This window comes from Cyprinus carpio, chromosome B3 (assembly GCF_018340385.1).
Source record: "Cyprinus carpio isolate SPL01 chromosome B3, ASM1834038v1, whole genome shotgun sequence".
Taxonomy (NCBI): Eukaryota; Metazoa; Chordata; class Actinopteri; order Cypriniformes; family Cyprinidae; genus Cyprinus; species Cyprinus carpio.
Window position 1 is genome coordinate 4,985,330 of NC_056599.1, and position 19,240 is coordinate 5,004,569.

At 36.9% G+C, this 19,240-nt stretch overlaps 1 protein-coding gene across 1 annotated transcript; it reads left to right on the forward strand.

Moving 5' to 3' along the window:
• The first annotated feature begins 1,606 nt into the window (after positions 1 to 1,606).
• Positions 1,607 to 17,096, forward strand: LOC122136718 (gastrula zinc finger protein XlCGF26.1-like). The gene is made up of 2 exons (XM_042721218.1): positions 1,607 to 1,658; positions 15,325 to 17,096. Exon 2 carries the CDS (start codon positions 15,330 to 15,332, stop codon positions 16,710 to 16,712), a length of 1,383 nt encoding a protein of 460 aa, XP_042577152.1. The 5' UTR covers positions 1,607 to 1,658; positions 15,325 to 15,329; the 3' UTR covers positions 16,713 to 17,096.
• The last annotated feature ends 2,144 nt before the right edge of the window (positions 17,097 to 19,240 follow it).

Consider the following 19,240-nt stretch of genomic DNA (forward strand, 5'->3'; position numbering starts at 1 on the left):
TGCCCTTCAGCAAGGCGGTCCCCCAACTTGACCACGTCACTTTAACTTTTTCACTTTAAATTTGATCAAGTAGCATAATCTTCAACTGTCTTCAACAGCATTCAAAATAAATGTCTGCCTTTTAAATTATTTATAATAAATTATTTAAGATTATTATTATTATTTTAATAGCATTTTACAATATTTTCATCATGATACCTATTCTAAAATCTGAAGGTATATGTTAAAAATTGTCATCATTAACAGCAATAAAACTAAATACATTTCGCTGCTTTATCACACTGAAACAATTCCTATTGGTTGTTTTACTTTATTGCTTTGATCATGATTGGTTAATCTGGCTGTCGGAAACTGGACAATGAAACGGTTCGCGCCTTTCTATATTTGAAAATGTGACCGTTATTATCGTCTTTCTGTGAGTGAGGCGGCAGACTGTGAGCTGCTGCTCGTTGTAACTGCTCGGTTGGTACCGAATTATTTTATATTTGCCTGTTATTTTTTTATTTATTTTATTTTTTGAGCGAATTTGAGTCATGACATGTCAATGGAGAACAAAACTGTAATGTAAACGCAAGAAGGGTCAGATGTGTTCTGCGAGGTCCTGGTAAAATGAGGTAAGAAATTCGCTATCTTATTATCTTTTGAAAATAGTAAAGTATAACGTTACCAGAGTTTACAAATGGGTAAATGACATGTAATCTGCGGAAGATAAATACCTGTGTGTGTATTTTTGTATTGCTTTATCACAGATGCTCAAGTTAGATGCTCTGATGTTGATGAGTGTTGCTGGTAAGTTATGTTAATGTATGTCTTTTAGAGATTTTTCCACAATTTCCTGAAATGACTCCCATGCATTAGGTGCCTTTAAATATTATTGTATTTGGATTGTTCTTCTACAGATTTTTAACAATACATCCACGCACAAACACTGCAAGCTAAAGTTTGGGATTGTTTTCATCTGTTTTATACAGTATGTTTCCAAAATAAAACTATTGTACAATTTTGAGCCATTCCTGCCAGTCGAATCTATATTTTATTTATCATTTATTTGTGCAGATCGGCTTTTTTTCCCAAAGGAAACAAATCTCCTCGTATTATTTTCACCCTCTCGTCGCTCCATACTCCAGTCCAGCGGGTGGCGCTAAACACATACGTTTGTTTGACAAACACCATTAAACCTCAGAGCAAGAAGATTAGTTTCACCGCGCTCTCTGTTGTTTTGTCGCGATGCTGGTTTAATACAAACTGTTAGAAATGTTTCTGTAAATATAGAAATACAGTTTTTGAATCAGGTCAGTAAATACCTTTAATATTCTCCTCCTCACGTCGTGACTAAGTTTTGAAGCAAGCAGGAATATCTGGAGGAGTATCATCTGAACTGAGATCTGCTGCTGTGAAGATGGAGTTTGTTAAAGAAGAGAGTGAAGAGAAGACGAGTGAACCAGAAACCTGGAGAATAAAACACGAGGAACCAGAAACCCGGAGAATAAAACACGAGAAACCAGAAACCTGGAGAATAAAACACGAGGAACCAGAAACCTGGAGAATAAAACACGAGGAACCAGCACCCCGGAGAATAAAACACGAGGAACCAGCACCCCGGAGAATAAAACACGAGGAACCAGAAACACGGAGAATAAAACACGAGGAACAAGGAGGTTGGTGTTTATTCTTCGAACAGTCATTAAAGACAAACGTGGTACATTCACAGATCCTTTATGTAAAAATAAATACTAAATAATAAATAAAAGTAAATAATTTCTTAAATCCATGTTTCAAAGTTCTTATGTAAATGTGACTGAACTGACGATGAGGAAATTTAATTATCTTTAATTAGAATTTATTTTTTGCTTTTTGGAATCGTACTTGATGGTAAGGGTACATAAAACTGTTGAACTTGGACTGAATTTGTTTTTACGCTAGTATAAAACACATTTTAAGTCGCTATAGGACTGTAGTTATTTTAAATCATGTGAATGTCTCAGTAGAACATTACTTGCTTGTTTGTTACATTTCACTGTAAATCAGTAACAGTTTTGCAGCAGGCTTTGCAAATGTCAATGTAAGTATGTTTACTGTAAGATATATGTGACTCTGTATCACAAAACCAATCGTAAGTAGCACAGGTATATTTGTGACAATAACCAAAAAGTACATTGTATTGATCAAAATAATCAATTTGCCCTTATGTAAAAAAACAAAAAAAAACCACAAAAACCTTTAATTAGGACATTAAGTAAAGATCGTGTTCCATGAAGATATTTTGTAAATATCCTACCATAAAAATATCAAAACATAATTTTTGATTAGTAATATGCAGTGCTAAGAACTTAATTTTGACAACTTTAAAGGAGATTTTCTCAATATTTTGACTTTTTTGCACCCTTATATTCCAAAAATTTTCCAAATAGCAGTACCTCGGCCAAATATTGTTATATCCGAACAAGCTTATTTATTCAGCTTTCTGATTATGCAGCATAGACGTAAACTTGTTTGTTCTAATGTCTGATCCAGGCATGGCTCGTCTATACGGACAGGTAGCAGCATTCAAGCATTGTCTTATACAACTGTAAGTGCCCAGCGAAGTGGACTTGAAATTCCGTTATGATTCCAGTTCAAAGGGAACTTGTAGGTTACATTCAAAGGGCATTAAAGTGTGCAAGACTTGATCTTATATTATATTTATTAGTGATTGACCGATATTGATTTTTTTTTTTTTTATAACCGATACCAATTATTTGCATGTTTATGTGCCCGATAACCAATATACAAAACCGATATTTATTAACTGTTATAAAGTAAATAAATGACTGAGTGAAGAAAGAACATACTTCACTTTGGCTTTTCCTCTTTTCAGTGATCTTTTGTTTAAAAAATTGTTGAAAATTAGTCTCATGTTAAATGTAATCATTATATTATAACACTAAAAAAAAACATTTTATTTATTAAAAGCATCAACAGCAACAACACTAATATTAACAATAAGCAAAATAAATGTAGAATGTCTAATGTTTTCAAATGAAGAAAATAAAGGACAGGAGTCATATCAACTTTTTTGTACCGTTTTAGTAGGTTTATAAGCTGTTTAATAGCTACAGAGTCGATAATAATTCACTGGATAATGTTAATTCACTGAATATTATTCTCTGGAATATTGGAATATAACAAACAAAACATTGTATTTTATTGCATTTCTCAACTGGAATGTTATATCAAAATTATTAATAATGTTTTGTCCTTCTAGGTTATGAAATGCCTGCTGACAGCACGGTTTAACAGAACTATACTCAAACTGTGATCGCTCGCGGCGATAATAAATAATTAATTTCCATAGAATTGTATTTATTTAGATGTTTACTAGCAAAATAACGGTTATATAGTAAATGTTAATACAATTTAGGGTGTTTTAAAGTGGTGGCCGTGCTGGAGCATTTCCTGAGCATCAACATGAAAGCGGCTTCACGAGACAGAGCACAGACAACAGAGAGAGAATTAAATTCAGAGCTTTTTTCACACATTCGCTCATTCATGGCTTATTTAACTCAGCGGTTCTCAATTCCAGTCCTTGCGCCCCCTGCTCTTCACATTTTTTACGTTTCTCTTATCGCTTCAGACTTTTGTTCTATTCGAATGTAAGTGCCCTGCGAAGTGGATATCACAGGATATTCTGCCATGATTCCGAAGCGAACGTATATGTTCCATTCAAAGTGCATTGAAGTGAGCAAGACGTGAATTTAAATTGTATTTATTTACAGAGGTATATGATGTAAGATTTGTCCGTGTGTGAAGACATTGCGCAGCGCAAATCCGTGATTGAATGTTCCGAAGTGAGGTAAACTTCAACCGATTTCCCCTGCTCAGGGAGTAGAGATCATGTCAATGGGAACTCTGTTCATGCACGGAGCTCACTTCTAATGAGCTGATGATCTGAATCAGGTGTTAACAAAGAGAGATGTGCAAAATATGCAGAGCTGGGGGGCACGAGGTCTGGAATTGAGAACCGCTGATTTAACTCATGCAAGGTTACGTCTTTATTGGGAGAGGATATTGACGGATTATTTGCGTGACTTCGACTTCATGAGACTAACGATGAGCATAGACAACAGAGAGAGAATTTAATTCAGCGCTTTTATTTCCAACATGAGCTCATTCATGGCTGCATATTAATACAGGCAAAGTTAGGTCTTTATTGGGACAGGACTTGATGGATTATGTAACATGACTCCGTGAGTTAGTCTCTATTTCTTAGAGCCAAGCTGCATAAACTATATATCAGGCATTTATGTAATGCATCTAATTTGTGCATAACTGGGTGTTATGTTAAATAAAGTATTAGTAACTCCAGCAAATCAATTACCTGCATGCCGTTGTTGTTGTCTCGTCTCCCCTCAGACTCGCTGCAATGGCGATCCTGCGCGCAATTCTCAAAACACCTACAAGATGGCGGCGTTTATTGGTGAATCCGATATTACAAAACCGATATCCAATCACGATAAAATGCTGAAATATCGGGGAAAATATCGGTAAATCGATATATCGGTCATTCTATAGTATTTATTATGGGTGCTCCGATCAGGATTTTTGAGGGCGATCGCTGATCACAGAAAGCAGTATCTGCGGATCCAATCACTGATACCAATCTTTTTTTTTAAAGACTACTTTTTATCATGTAGAATTATTTATGGTTATGATCCAATCAAGATTTTTAGACATTTATTTAAGAACCTGAATTTCATTTTTGAAAATTATTTCCTCTCTTAGATGACTCTTGTGACAGGATTTTATTTATTTATTTATTTTTTCATTTAAGGGGTGGACGGGGCCATTTTTTTCAAAAATATATATTTATCTCACCTAAATGTTTGATCATGCACTGTGTTTTTGTTTTTACAATCATGTAATTGTTGCACAATAGCTTACACAGCGCAAGCCTGATTTTGTGAGCTGTATGTGAGGTTCACACATACTCTGTTTGCAGTGCATATGTAGTCCATTTGTGCTACAGAAGCAGCACAGACTGTGCTTCCACACAAGAGTCTGCACCTGATCCATGGCTACCACAAACACAAAATGTATCCATTATTTTGATTTTAAATTGGGGATGTCAAATTTCGATCAATTCCATGATCGATCATCGTTTAAATTAATGATCAATTAATCGATTAATTGTTAACCTCAGTGTTGCAAAATGCATCTATTGCAGCCACGCAGTCACCAGCATGACAGGATGTGCAAAAGCCACACACACACAAAACGCTTTCTCACTTAAATTAAAGGGGTTTTAGTTTGAATAAAATGCTAGTAGCAGGATTATAAAGTGAATAGATGTGATTATGATCATTTGATAAAATGAAGAGAGCGCACCATACGTTTGAGATCATTTTACTTTGTTGACTGTTTCCTATCCCGCACGGAGACCGCTGAACGTTCCTGTTTTAGTGGTTTATTGGTGCTCGTTGTATTTTAAAACACAACTGCAATGTTTTCAACTGACATTATGGCATTTAAAATAAAATTATCCTAAGCGTAACTGTGGCGCGTGTGGCTGTGCTGCGCAGTCAGTGAACAGCTTTCATCGGCACTGCTGCAGCAAAACGCACTGTTGCTCACATTAATTTGATCCTGCTGGAGTCTGTTCTGGAAAATGTCAGATTTGGAATTTTTGCGTTCCGGAAGGGCTCTTTAAAAAAATAATAATAATAATCCGGCATACAGTGCATTAGATCGTGACAGAGCATGAGTGCATACGAGGACAAGCTAGCGCGGCTTTGGCTAGATTTATTTTGAGGTTATTGTTCATGTCTCATTCGGCAAAAATCCAAATGTTTCCATATTCGCAATGTATTTAAATGTTAAACTATTATTTATAATGTAAACTAGGCTTGTACTTTACACGCATTCGCATATAGCCTAGACGGAAAAGATCATAACAGCAGAGTGAACCGGTATACTACGGTCTATTTAAACTGACTAGTGTAACCTTTTATATGTTTAGTTGACTATTTTATTTTGATAATGAACAGACTGAGATGTAAGTTTGAATTGCTGGAATACTTGTGCGCCAGGCTTGGCACGATCGAAACAGCTGAGACATAAAAAAACAAAAAAAAAAAAAAAAAAACATAATGCACGTTGTCATCCTTTTCTTTCCGTAAACTTATGGAGCGCCGCACCACCCTTCTGTTTTAAATCTGTTATTTTAATTAAGTCAGATATATTTAGCATATTTTTTTTTTTTTTTAAATATGAAAACAGTTTGTTATTTTTATGTTAGGCCTACTTATATAGGCTATACATTTTCCTTAAAGCATCCCATTTTGTCCCAAGGCTTGAGAACCTGTGCCCTAGTCAGGTCCATGCAGAAACCTGTGAATGATGCTCGTTGTGGCGTCACTGTTTAGTGACATCATTAAATGCTCCGGGAAAACGAACGTATGCTATTGTCAGTGTCGGTCACAGTGCCTATTAATTGCTGTTTTGAATCTAGCAATTATTTATTTACAAATTATAAGCTCGGATTATGACAAGTGTGGTATAAAAGCTTTGTTTATTAGTGGAATAATAGGTTAACTGGGAAATGTTGGATCGCGACCATGCCTATGGAGGCTGTTCCAGCCCACAGCCTTCATTTACGCGGCTTTGTTCTGGTTTGCCGGTTGGTTGCGAATTTTCACAAATTCAATAACATTTAGGCATTGTTCCTTTTCCTAAATATTCAGTCTAACCCTCTTATTTTGCAGGTTTATTTTATTATTTTTCACTTTTAATCACTGTTTTCGCATCTCTTACTGTGGTAAACACACACACACACACACACACACACAACATAATATATATATATATATGTGTGTGTGTGTGTGTGTGTGTGTGTGTTTGTAAAATGGCACAGTTTTATAAATATTGAAAGTACACTCTTAACATTAGCCAGTCAAGCATTATAATATAATTAATATTATTTAATGATGGAACTTTAGTCAGTCGAATTAAAACTTGATAACCATTTATGAATGCATATTACTAATTTTAACTTCACTTTAGGATTAGTGGTGGTGCTTTTTTTGGTCATTTAGTGTTTCTGTAAAAAAAAAAATCAGAAATACTGATAAGATAATGATACGAATTAATAAGAACAATATAAAACGCACAAAGGAGTGTGCGTTCGCACGAACTGATTCGCTGAAATCAAAACAGGGACCATAATAGGTGAGTGCCAGCCAATGAGATTGCCATTTGTGCATTAGTTCCGCCCACTACCGGAGAAAGCGGCAGTTCTTGAAAGCTGAAGAATTCGTTATTTTGACAACAAAATACAAAAGTAGAATTTCCATGTAGCACGTCAATTCTCTTGCTCTCCTTCTCTCTCTGCGTTTGTGTGAAACAAAGGGACAGCAAGTCATGCGCCTTCATACTAGAGTTAACAGTACGTCAAATACAGGTGCATTGCACATCTATTCAGATGAACTGAAAAATAGCACAGATTGCTTTACGGAGAGTAAAACTCTGAAGCGCTCAGTCAGAGTGTTCTGTGAGTGAAAATATATCTGTGCTAAACTTATACTTAAGGCTGATTTTTACTTCTGTATCGCACATACGCCATAGCCTTTACGCCGTAGGGTATGCGTCAGTTTTCATTTATACTTCTGTGTCTTTGTCCACGTCAACGTCCAGTACACATGCAAACTGGTAGTCTGCAGTGTCCATGGGCAAGTTGCTGGTGTAACCCGCAGTACCACGACAAAAGCAGAAGAAGAAGCGGTTCGTTGGCGAAGCATTATATGAGGATAGGAGGACAGTCACAAACTTGAGAAATAAGCTGGAACAACTCACCGAAAAAATGGACATTGAAGATAGGACGAGGAGAAATAATGTTTGACTGTTGGGGTTGCCAGAAGGGGCGGAGGCCTTCCTCAGAGCGAATTTTTCCAAGTGGATCTCCTCACTGAAAGGCCGTGACATCGAGATTGACCAGGCACATCGCATGTAAGATGGAAGGACTAACTCTGATCGGCCGCGTACAGGTCGGCGTGACAGGTCGGCAATCCTGAAAGGTGCTCGGCAGGTGAAATATTCGCAGGACAATGTCACGTTACTATTTTTTCCTGACTTTAGTCCAGCCACAACTACCAAGTGAAAGAGCTTTAATCAGTCTTGAAGATGACAGCACTCGGTCTCCAGCCCTTCCTCACATATCTGGTGGTAATTAAACTAAGGCACAAAGGCGAGCAGATGACACCATCCAAGGGCACTAGGTAATATCTTTTTTTTTTTTTTTTTTTTTTTTTTTTGGAATCCTGCCCTTGTCCTGTATGCTCGTCCACAGACTGGTAAATAATAATTATTTATTTTATTTATTTTTATTTCCTATTACTATTTTTTGGACTAATGGAGTGCAGGTTCAATCTCTAAGCTTTTGGCTCAGTGGGCCTTTTTGGGGGCATGTCTTGCGTTGAAGTGTACTGCTCACGCATCAACACGTGGTTCTTTTGTTTATGCAGACCTACACTCTCTGTAATGTGCGGTCTGCTTTGGCTTATTTGTACATAGTTGTTTGTCTTTACTTTTTCTTGTTTTTTTTTTTCTATGCCCTTCAACAGACATCAATACTCTTATTTATTTTCCTTTTCTTGTAAAAGGATTATGCATCAAGGTGGATTGGTATCTAGGATACATACTAACGTTTACATGTCATTGGCAGTGTGGCATTGATTGTATTTCTCTTCAGGTAGACATAATCTTGACATTGCGAGCACACAATGGAGGTTCTGAATATTTTATCATTGAATGTGAATGGCCTAAATTCTCACATTAAGCGTACCCGTATATTAAAATATTAGCACCGTAAATCGATCTCCTGAGCCCTGATACAAGAAACCCATTTAAAACGATGTGGCATGTTTTCAGATATTACAAACTGGCAGCTTTCTCTTGAGCTCGTAATAAAACTAAGGGGGTGCTTATCTTAGTCCATAGGAGGTTACATTTAACTATTGAACATACCGGGAATGATCATGAGGGTAGATTTGTTTTCATGCGCTGTAAAATACATAATGACAGGTTAGCATTCATCTCCATTTACTGTCTGAATGAGGCAGATTTTTTTCACAAATATTTCAAATATATTACTTGAGCAGATTGATTGTCCTTTAGTGATGGGTGATGATTTTAATGCAGTCTTAAATCCTGCACTGGATAAATTCAAAAGTTATTGAATAAATTTATCTCAGAAATGAATGTAATCTATCTTTGGATAATCCAGAATACTACATCTAAGGAGTTCACTTTTTCTTTTTTCTAATAGATTTAAGATTTTCTCTAGGATAGATTACATATTTCTCAGCCCATCTCTAATTTCATCTAACTCTTCCATCTCTATATTACCAATTTTATTGTCTGATCACTCTGCAGTGTTATGTAATGTTCACCTTTCCAACATTAAGACCAAGGCCCCTAGATAGCATCTTAACACATCATTACTAAACAATCAGACATTCATTAATTCGCTAAAAGATCATATAAAGGATTTTTTTTTAAATTAATGTATCTTGTGATGTAGACCCTCAAATATTGTGTGAAAAAAAAACTAAATGTCCAATACAAGGATTCTGTATATCTTTTTCTTCTGCCCTTGCCAAAGTGAAAACCCGCCAATTTTCACAATTAGAAAATAAGATCAAAGTATTACAAAACTTACAAAAATATATTTTTTTTCTGATCAACAGGCTATACGGCTGTCCTCCTTGAAAGAGGAATATGACTTACTTTCACAATCAGAGGCAAAGTTAATTTTACATAGGACGAGGCAAAAAATATTATTTCGAATTGGAGAGACCTAGCCAATTATTGGCCCTCAGGCTGAGGGAATGTGAGTCTAAGGCATACATCAGTGCAATAAAATCTTCGGATGACCAGGTAACCATATATCCTATGTTAATTAACAATGTATTTAATGGGTTTTACACAAATTTGTACAAAACCGCAACCGATTTTGTTGAGTCCATTTGTAAAGAGTACTTGGATAAATGCCTCAGATCACGCAGATGGATAAAGACTCTTTGGAGGCCCCGTTAAGTTTGGAGGAACTCCATGTAGCACTAAAACGCCTTCGGAAGGGCAAGTCACCAGGCTTAGATGGCCTTCCTCCTGAATTATATTTAGAAATATGGGATGTGTTAGGGACTCTCATGCTTGATTCATTTAATTTTGCAATCGAGCATGGTACATTTCATAGAGACCAAAAAACATCTTTGATATCATTGCTTCTTAAAAAGGGTAAAGATCCATTGGATTGCTCTAACTACAGACCAGTATCACTCATCCCATGCGATCTAAAAGTTTATGCTAAACCTCTTGCCTCTCGCATGGAGAAAGTAATTCATAGCTTAATCAAAGAGGACCAAACCGGTTTTATTAATGGGCGTCCCGCGTCCGATAATATGCGTCGACTGTTTCATGTACTCTATTTTGCAGACTCTCTTCCGAGTCCTTGTGCGTTTTTTTTTTTTTTTTTTTTTTTTTTTTTTTTTCGCTTGATGCAGAAAAAGCCTTTGACAGGCTTAAGTGGACCTATATTTGGGTAGTTGTGCAATGTTTTGGTTTCGGTGAACATTACATTTCTATGATTAAGACACTCTACCAATTACCTGAGGCATCAGTCTTAACTGGTAATATTATCTCACCTCTGTTCCCTTTTCAACGAAGAACAAGGCAGGGATGTCCACTTTCCCCTTTACTGTTGTTTATCCCTTGAACCACTAGAACAAGCAATCAGGAAATCGGACATTCCACAGATTAAGACTCATGACGATAATCATATTATTTCAAAGATGGAATAATCTTAAAGTCTCTGTCCTATGCAAAATCTTCACCGTCAAAATGAATGTCACCTCGGCTAATAAAAATGATTTGGCCCAAATTGGCCCAGGTTGTGGACAAATCTATTAGGATCTGGAAAAGGGTGGAATTCCTGATGGGAGGACCTTTTATGTAGAAATCTGCTATTTGTCCAGCCCTCCTGGTCTAAATTGGGCATTAACAAATGTGGTGACTTATATGATAACCAATAACTCTGCTCATTTCAAGAACTAAGTTTTGTTTACCATCATCATCATAATTTGTCTTTTTCCAGTTACGCTCTGCTCTCAAGGTCTATTGAGTTCCCTGGGCATCCCCCATTTCCTCTCATCCTATGTGGGATTGGATCGCACCATCCTCTAGTCCAGGGGTGGGCAACAGTTTTAGTCTGAGGGCCACAGTTACTTTGGCAAAGTAAACAGAGGGCCACACTTTGGACAATTGCAATTAAACATAGTTACATGATTAAATGGTACAAATTAATGCAATGCAAATATGTATAAGGCTACTCTACTTTGACAGCCTATTTCAAGGCCTGATACTTATTTTTGCTAGGCCTGTCTGACCTAGGCTACTCTAAGGTTACAATAACTGGATTTACTTTCAAGGATTCATTTCCTACACTACCCTGCATATTGTTCAACTGTCATTCATACCAGCTGTAGCTTTTCAAGATAGAAAACTATTAACAAAATTGAATTCAATTGAAATTACATTAACATACAGACTTCAGGCAATCTGGCTTGGAATTATCAAATTTAATTGAGGCTATATATCAGAGGGAGACCTTCATCACTGAATGAAAAACATTCAGTTTTCAGTTGTGATTATTATTTTTTTTTTTTGTAATTTCTTTCACATATTTTGTTAAAATCCTTTATAAAATAGAACACAATTTAAGTGCAGATCAACTTCATCACACGTATGTTTGCTTGAAAGATATAAAGGGCCTATATTAGAATATGGATCTCACAAAATTTAAATTTGATTTAGCTGTATCATTACTATCTACGGGACATGCATAAGAACAACATGGCAACATGAAACTGAACAATGTTGTAAAAATAACATCATCAATCAAGGGTAACTTAATGGAACTTTGGCTAGGCCTATGCAACTGAGATGAAGAGCTTTTTGCCGGTGTTCTGTAACTCAATGTGAACAATTGAGACGGTCGCCTTTCTTTACTAAGTCACCGAAATCTGGGGTTGTGTTCGACGTTGAGATGCGCAACACGGACGACAGGTGTTTGTCGGTTAGTCGTGATCTGTAGCGTGACTTGTTAAAGTTCATTACAGAGAAAGTCTGCTCGCATACATGCGTGGACCCGAATAAAACGAGCATCCTTTGCGCATGCCTCCTCATGTTAGGAAACTTGCCCTCGTTCAATGCACCGTAAAACCTGGTTTAAGACTCCAGCTTCGATATTTGACCACTGTTTATGATTAAACTGGTTTGCAGTGACATTAATTTCTTAATTTATGCTAGGAGTGCAAAATAATTAATCTGTAACGATCGTTATTTTGAATAGAAATCATTATACTCACACAACATTTATTCTCGTCTTCTCCGGTTTTATTTGTGTTCAAATACATAAAAAATACAGCATCCGCCAGGCCTATTAGTCCAATGATGCGCATATTTGGAGAAATAATGATTAGTTATCATGTTAGTAAAATATTCTCGTCATACAGAAAAACATTTTTATTCATTTTTCACTGAATTATGCGATCTGAAGAGCTCAAACAGCGAACGCAGCCAGATGTGTCTCCTCTTCCTGATTTGCGTCAGACCTGTCAATCATCTCACGTCACGTGGTTCATCATGCGTGATAACTAAGCTAAAGTGACATTTCTTCACTGAAACAAGAAGCTATTAAATGCACAATTTAAGTATTTGTACGATTATGTGTTTTGTGTGTGATTTTCGTGCGATTTGGGGTTTTCATATAAATAATGAATGTCCAAATTGCGAGTGCATCGAGCGCATCGCGGGGGCCGGATTGAAGCAATATGCGTGCCGGATCCGGCCCCCGGGCCGTATATTGCCCATGTATGCTCTAGTCGGCCATCTGTTTCTTTAATATATAGTAAACTTAATGATCATACTGCAAAACCTCTCTCTATTAAACATATATGGAATCGTGAATAAACAGATTTTGATTTATTGGTCGACTAGGAGAGGGTGTGGTGAAACTGATCTCAACTTCTAAAAACTTGGCTCATCGTCCTATCCATTTCAAAGTCATCCATAGAGCATACAGGTGCTGGTCATATAATTAGAATATCATCAAAAAAGTTGAATTATTTCACTAATTCCATTCAAAAAGTGAAACTTGTATATTATATTCATTCATTACACACAGAACGATATATTTCAAATGTTTATTTCTTTTAATTTTGATGATTATAACTGACAACTAAGGAAAATCCCAAATTCAGAATCTCAGAAAAATTTGAATATTGCTTAAGACCAATACAAAGAAAGGATTTTTATAAATCTTGGCCAACTGAAAAGTATGAACATGAAAAGTATGAGCATGTACAACACTCAATACTTAGTTGGGGCTTCTTTTGCCTGAATTACTGCAGCAATGCGGCGTGGCATGGAGTCGATCAGACTGTGGCACTGCTCAGGTGTTATGAGAGCCCAGGTTGCTCTGATAGTGGCCTTCAGCTCTTCTGCATTCTTGGGTCTGGCATATCGCATCTTCCTCTTCACAGTACCCCATAGATTTTCTATGGGGTTAAGGTCAGGCGAGTTTGCGGGCCAATTAAGAACAGGGATACCATGGTCCTTAAACCAGGTACTGGAAGCTTTGGCACTGTGTGCAGGTGCCAAGTCCTTTTGGAAAATGAAATCTGCATCTCCATAAAGTTGGTCAGCAGCAGGAAGCTGGTATACGGCTGCGTTGACCTTGGACCTCAGAAAACACAGTGGACCAACACCAGCAGATGACATGGCACCCCAAACCATCACTGACTGTGGAAACTTTACACTGGACCTCAAGCAACATGGATTATGTGCCTCTCCTCTCTTCCTCCAGACTCTGGGATCCTGATTTCCAAAGGAAATGCAAAATTTACTTTCATCAGAGAACATAACTTTGGACTACTCAGCAGCAGTCCAGTACTTTTTGAAGCAAGACGCTTCTGACGCTGTCTGTTGTTAAAGAGTGTTGACACAAGGAATGCGACAGCTGAAACCCATGTCTTGCATATATCTTTGTGTAGTGGTTCTTGAAGCACTGACTCCAGCTGCAGTCCACTCTTTGTGAATCTCACCAACATTTTTGAATGGGTTTTGTTTCACAATCCTCTCCAGGGTGCGGTTATCCCTATTGCTTGTACACTTTTTTTCTACCACATCTTTTGCTTCCCTTCGCCTCTCTATTAATTTGCTTGGACACAGAGCTCTGTGAACAGCCAGCCTCTTTTGCAATGACCTTTTGTGTCTTGCCCTCCTTGTACGGGGTGTCAATTGTCATCTTTTGGACAACTGTCAAGTCAGCAGTCTTCCCCATGATTGTGTAGCCTACAGAACTAGATGGAGAGACCATTTAAAGGCCTTTGCAGGTGTTTTGAGTTAATTAGCTGATTAGAGTGTGGCACCAGGTGTCTTCAATATTGAACCTTTTCACAATATTCTAGTTTTCTGAGATACTGAATTTGGGATTTTCCTTAGTTATAAACGTCAAAATTAAAAGAGATAAACATTTGAAATATATCAGTCTGTGCGTAATGAATGAATATAATATACAAGTTTCACTTTTTGAATGGAATTAGTGAAATCAACTTTTTGATGATATTCTAATTATATGACCAGCACCTGTACATAACTCCTTAAAAAAGGTTTCAAATGAAACCGCAATCGACCTATAACTGCCATATCTGTAACGCTGTATTATCTGTAACACTGTATCATCAGGAACTTTTCTCCACATGTTTTGGGAATGTCCAATTGTTGTCAACCTATGGACACATGAATTCAGTTTTATCCTTTACTACAACTTAATTACATGTCTAATCCATGTTTATGTCTTGATTCTAACTCTCATATAAGTTAATTAAAGAAGAGAATGTTTGCTGGTTTTACATCTGCAAAAACGACAATAATGCAAAACTGGTTTACTTCTCACATGTGTGCAAAAGATTTTGTATTCACATCCTCCTTAAAAAAGTTACTTGTGAATATACAACTGTTTCAATTAGTTGTTTCAGTCCTAGTTAAATTACAGAAAATGATCAAAGAACAAACCCTCTTTGCTGGAGCTGTCACTCTGTTGTTTTTTTACAAAATGATAATGACATCATCTACTGGCCTGGCAGCATAATGCAGTGTTTTGAGATATTTTCATGGATCTGTGTTAAAAAGCGACAGTTTTGACAGTTTTTGTCTGTACTCAAATATTTTATCCTTTTTATATTTTAAATGTTTCAATTAATTTTCATCTTTATAATGATTTCATTTTAGGACTTATGAAAATGAAAGAAGAAAGACGAGATCTGAAAGAGGTGGATGAGAAATATCCCGATCAGAAAGCTCTTGATGTCAATGAAGAAAAATCAACGAGTTGCAGCATTAAAAAAACAGTAGTCAAGAGGCCTTTCAGCTGCTCTCAGTGTGGAAACACTTTCACATGTAACAGAAATCTTAAGGATCACATGTTAGCTCATGCTGGAATAAAGCCTTTCAGCTGCTCTCAGTGTGGAAAGAATTATACGAAGAAATCAAACCTTAATAGGCACATGTTACTTCATACTGGGAAAAAGTCTTTCAGCTGCTCTCAATGTGAAAAGAGTTTTACACGGAAAGAAAACCTTAAGAATCATTTGGTAATGCACTCATCAGAGAAACTTTTCAGCTGCTCTCAGTGTGGAAACAGTTTCACGTGTAAAGCAAGCCTTGAGGATCACATGTTAATTCATGCTGGGTTAAAGCCTTTCTCCTGCTCTCAGTGTGGAAAGTGTTTTACAAAGAAATCAAGTCTCAATAGGCACATGTTAAGTCATACTAAGATAAAATCTTTCAGCTGCTCTCAGTGTGGAAAGAGTTTTACAATGGAAAACTACCTTAAGAAACATTTGGTAACACACTCATCAGAAAAACCTTTCAGCTGCTCTCAGTGTGGAAAAGCTTACAGGTGTAAAGCAAGCCTTGAGAAGCACATGTTAATTCATGCTGGGTTAAAGCCTTTCTCCTGCTCTCAGTGTGGAAAGGGTTTTACAAAGAAAACAAGCCTTAATGTGCATATGTTAATTCATGCTGGGATAAAGCCTTTCTCCTGCTCTCAGTGTGGAAAGGGTTTTACAAAGAATTCAAGACTTAATAGACATATGTTAAGTCATACTGGGATAAAGACTTTTAGCTGCTCTCAGTGTGGAAAGAGTCTTACAAATAAATCAAGCCTTAATAGGCACATGGTAGTTCATACTGGGAAAAAGCCTTTCCCCTGCTCTCAGTGTGGAAAGAGTTTTACCCAGAAATCAAGCCTTAAGGATCACATGTTAATTCATGCTGGGAAAAAGCCTTTCTCCTGCTCTCAGTGTGGAAACACTTTCAGACATAAAGCAAGCCTTGAGAAGCACATGTTATTTCATGCTGGGATAAAGCCTTTCTCCTGCTCTCAATGTGGAAGGAGTTTTACACAGAAATCAAGCCTTAAGGATCACATGTTAATTCATGCTGGGAAAAAGCCTTTCTCCTGCTCTCAGTGTGGAAAGACTTTTAGATGTAAATCACACCTTAAGCTTCACATGTTAACTCATACTGGGAAAAAGCCTTTCTCCTGCTCTCAGTGTGAAAAGACTTTTACGTGGAAAGGACAACTTAAGACTCATTTGGTAACTCACACTTCATAAAAGTCTAAGCATAAGAGTGTTACAAGCTCTGGGTGCATAAAGAAGATCTGTAAAGTTGCAAAGACTAATGTCTTAAATCCAAAGAGATATCCTTTATAAAAGTTAAGGGTCAACCACACCCTCTAAAACGTCTCGTTCTACACATCTCGATGTCACTGTGTGGGAAGAATTGCATAACACCGCCCAAATGTTCACACAAAGAAAGAAGGCATAACTTCTATTCTCTCTGTTGCTGCAGCTGCAATGTTTTGGAGTCGATGTGTTTCGTTGAAGTGAAACTTTGTTTGGCCTTCCGAAAGAGGACATGACTAGAAATCAGTGTTTAAGTTGTATTTCAACACTGTTCCAGAACAGTCCAACCCAAATATTCAGATGTATGCTGCGCATTTTATGGAGGATGAGGACTGTTTCCTGAACTAGTAGCCTGCAGTGCGTCTGTGGCACAACAGCTGTTTCTATAAAGTTGGGCAGTTCAAACTTTGCAAGACAGTCAGGCGCTTCTGACTCACAGCCTGTAGGTACGGTTTTTTATATTTAAATAATTTGCCACTGTCGATTCAAACGCGAGTTTGAGCAGAGTAGGCTTGTTGTTTTTCAGATCACAAATGCAGACATGGTTTGATGTTTACGAAGTGTGATATGCAACGCGTAAAAAGACAGTATAAGTCATTATAATTAGTAATTATATCCCGCTGGATGTAACACTTGCCTTGTTTGTAATGGGTTTTATTTGTTTGTCTTGTCTAGTGATGTCCGGATTGCGAACAAATCTTTCTATTTGACCGGATCTTCTTAGTGAACCGGTCAAACCAGTTCATCTAATCTATCTGAATCATTTGAAACGGTTTGCGTCTCCAGTACACACTAATCTGCAAATAACTTAAGTTATTTGGTTTATAAACATGCCTTTAGGGGGTCACACACTGGACGTGAAGTGCAGCGCCGTGCCGTGCCACATCTAGGACAACTCGAGGTACCGCACACCGGACGCGCACATTCTATACGCTGGAGCTCAATATCGAATCAAGTTCTGAGCAGCAAGATGAATGAGTTATAATTCATTTATTATTATTATTTTAAATATATTATTTTAATTGATAATAGCTGAGTTCTGAATGGTTATTAATGAAAATAATCTGTTATAATTTAGTCTAGATTATCATTAGCATTCTAGATTGCCATTCATCAATTGTTTTGTATTATTATTATAAGCAATTTCAACATTTCTAATGCTGTAGCTACTAATACTGATTTGTTTGCTCAATAAAAACAAAGAAGCTACATATTTTTATATTCTTATTTCTTTACGTTTCTAAGGACAGTCACTGAACATTTTACCTCAGATAGAAAATTAGACATTCTTACCTGAAAATCTGATGACAAACGCTATCTTCCTCCACGTTTATGACTTCCTCATGTTGTCTTTGAAGAATCTATGGTTGGTTGCATATAATTCTGGGTATTTTCCTACATCGTTAATTAGTTTTTCATCTTTTGTGGTCCGCTAATCTGATATTTAAATAACCTGAAGTGTATTGTGATGGTTGTGACCTGGTAAATCCAGTGGGAGGCTGCCAACAACAGGCAAATACTGTAATATTTTGCATATGTAAAAATGTCTCAAGAGAAAAATAAAAGATTAAAAGGACTACGTTTATTATACATTTAATTATATATGTTTACATTTGATTCAAGATGTACAACTAATGTTAGTATTTTGCAGCAGTGGTATCTTGGTATAAAGTATGAACAATGATTTGAAACAAATATGATGTTATTTAATATAAAATTATGCAGATGGCGCTCTGTGGCGCGGCAGAAATTTGAAGAGCGTCCTGAGTCGTAGCTTGGTGCCAAATGGCGCCGCCAGTGTGCATACACTCATAGAAAACAATGTGTTCAAATTTTAAAGACGCAGTGCGATGCTTCTCGTCTGGTGTGCGACCACCTTTACACTCCCTCTGACGCAAAATAAACCAATATCTCAAGTTATTCAGTTACTTCTAACAGTACATTGACTGAACTGAAACAATGGCGGACTGATGGCGGCTCACTAAGAGCGGGTCTGTGCTAAAACACCAGTGTCAATCAACAATCGTGGGAGAAGCCTGGATCTGTGGGATTTCACACAGCCAAGAATTTGTAAACGGCTTGATCTTAGAAAGGGGTTATGATTTATGGGGATTAAAAAAAAAAACAAAAAAACACATTTGGGTGGATTTTTATCATTATAGTGTGGTTGTCTACACACACTAGCAACACAAATTTCAGTTCAAACAATATGTAAAAGTGAATTTTGCATCCAGTGACCCCTTTAAACTTATTATTCATTGTATCAACAATGTAACAATGAAGCATATCAGAGCAAATCAGACAATTTAAGATTCAAACAGAACAGTGTTGAAACACAAAGAGCTGAATTCCACAAAGAGGCCCAAGACAACAGATGATCATAAATCAGATCCCATCACCAGCCTGAAGTAAGCCTAACCAACCAACTCTTTCAGCTTTGAACACCTTGTTGCATT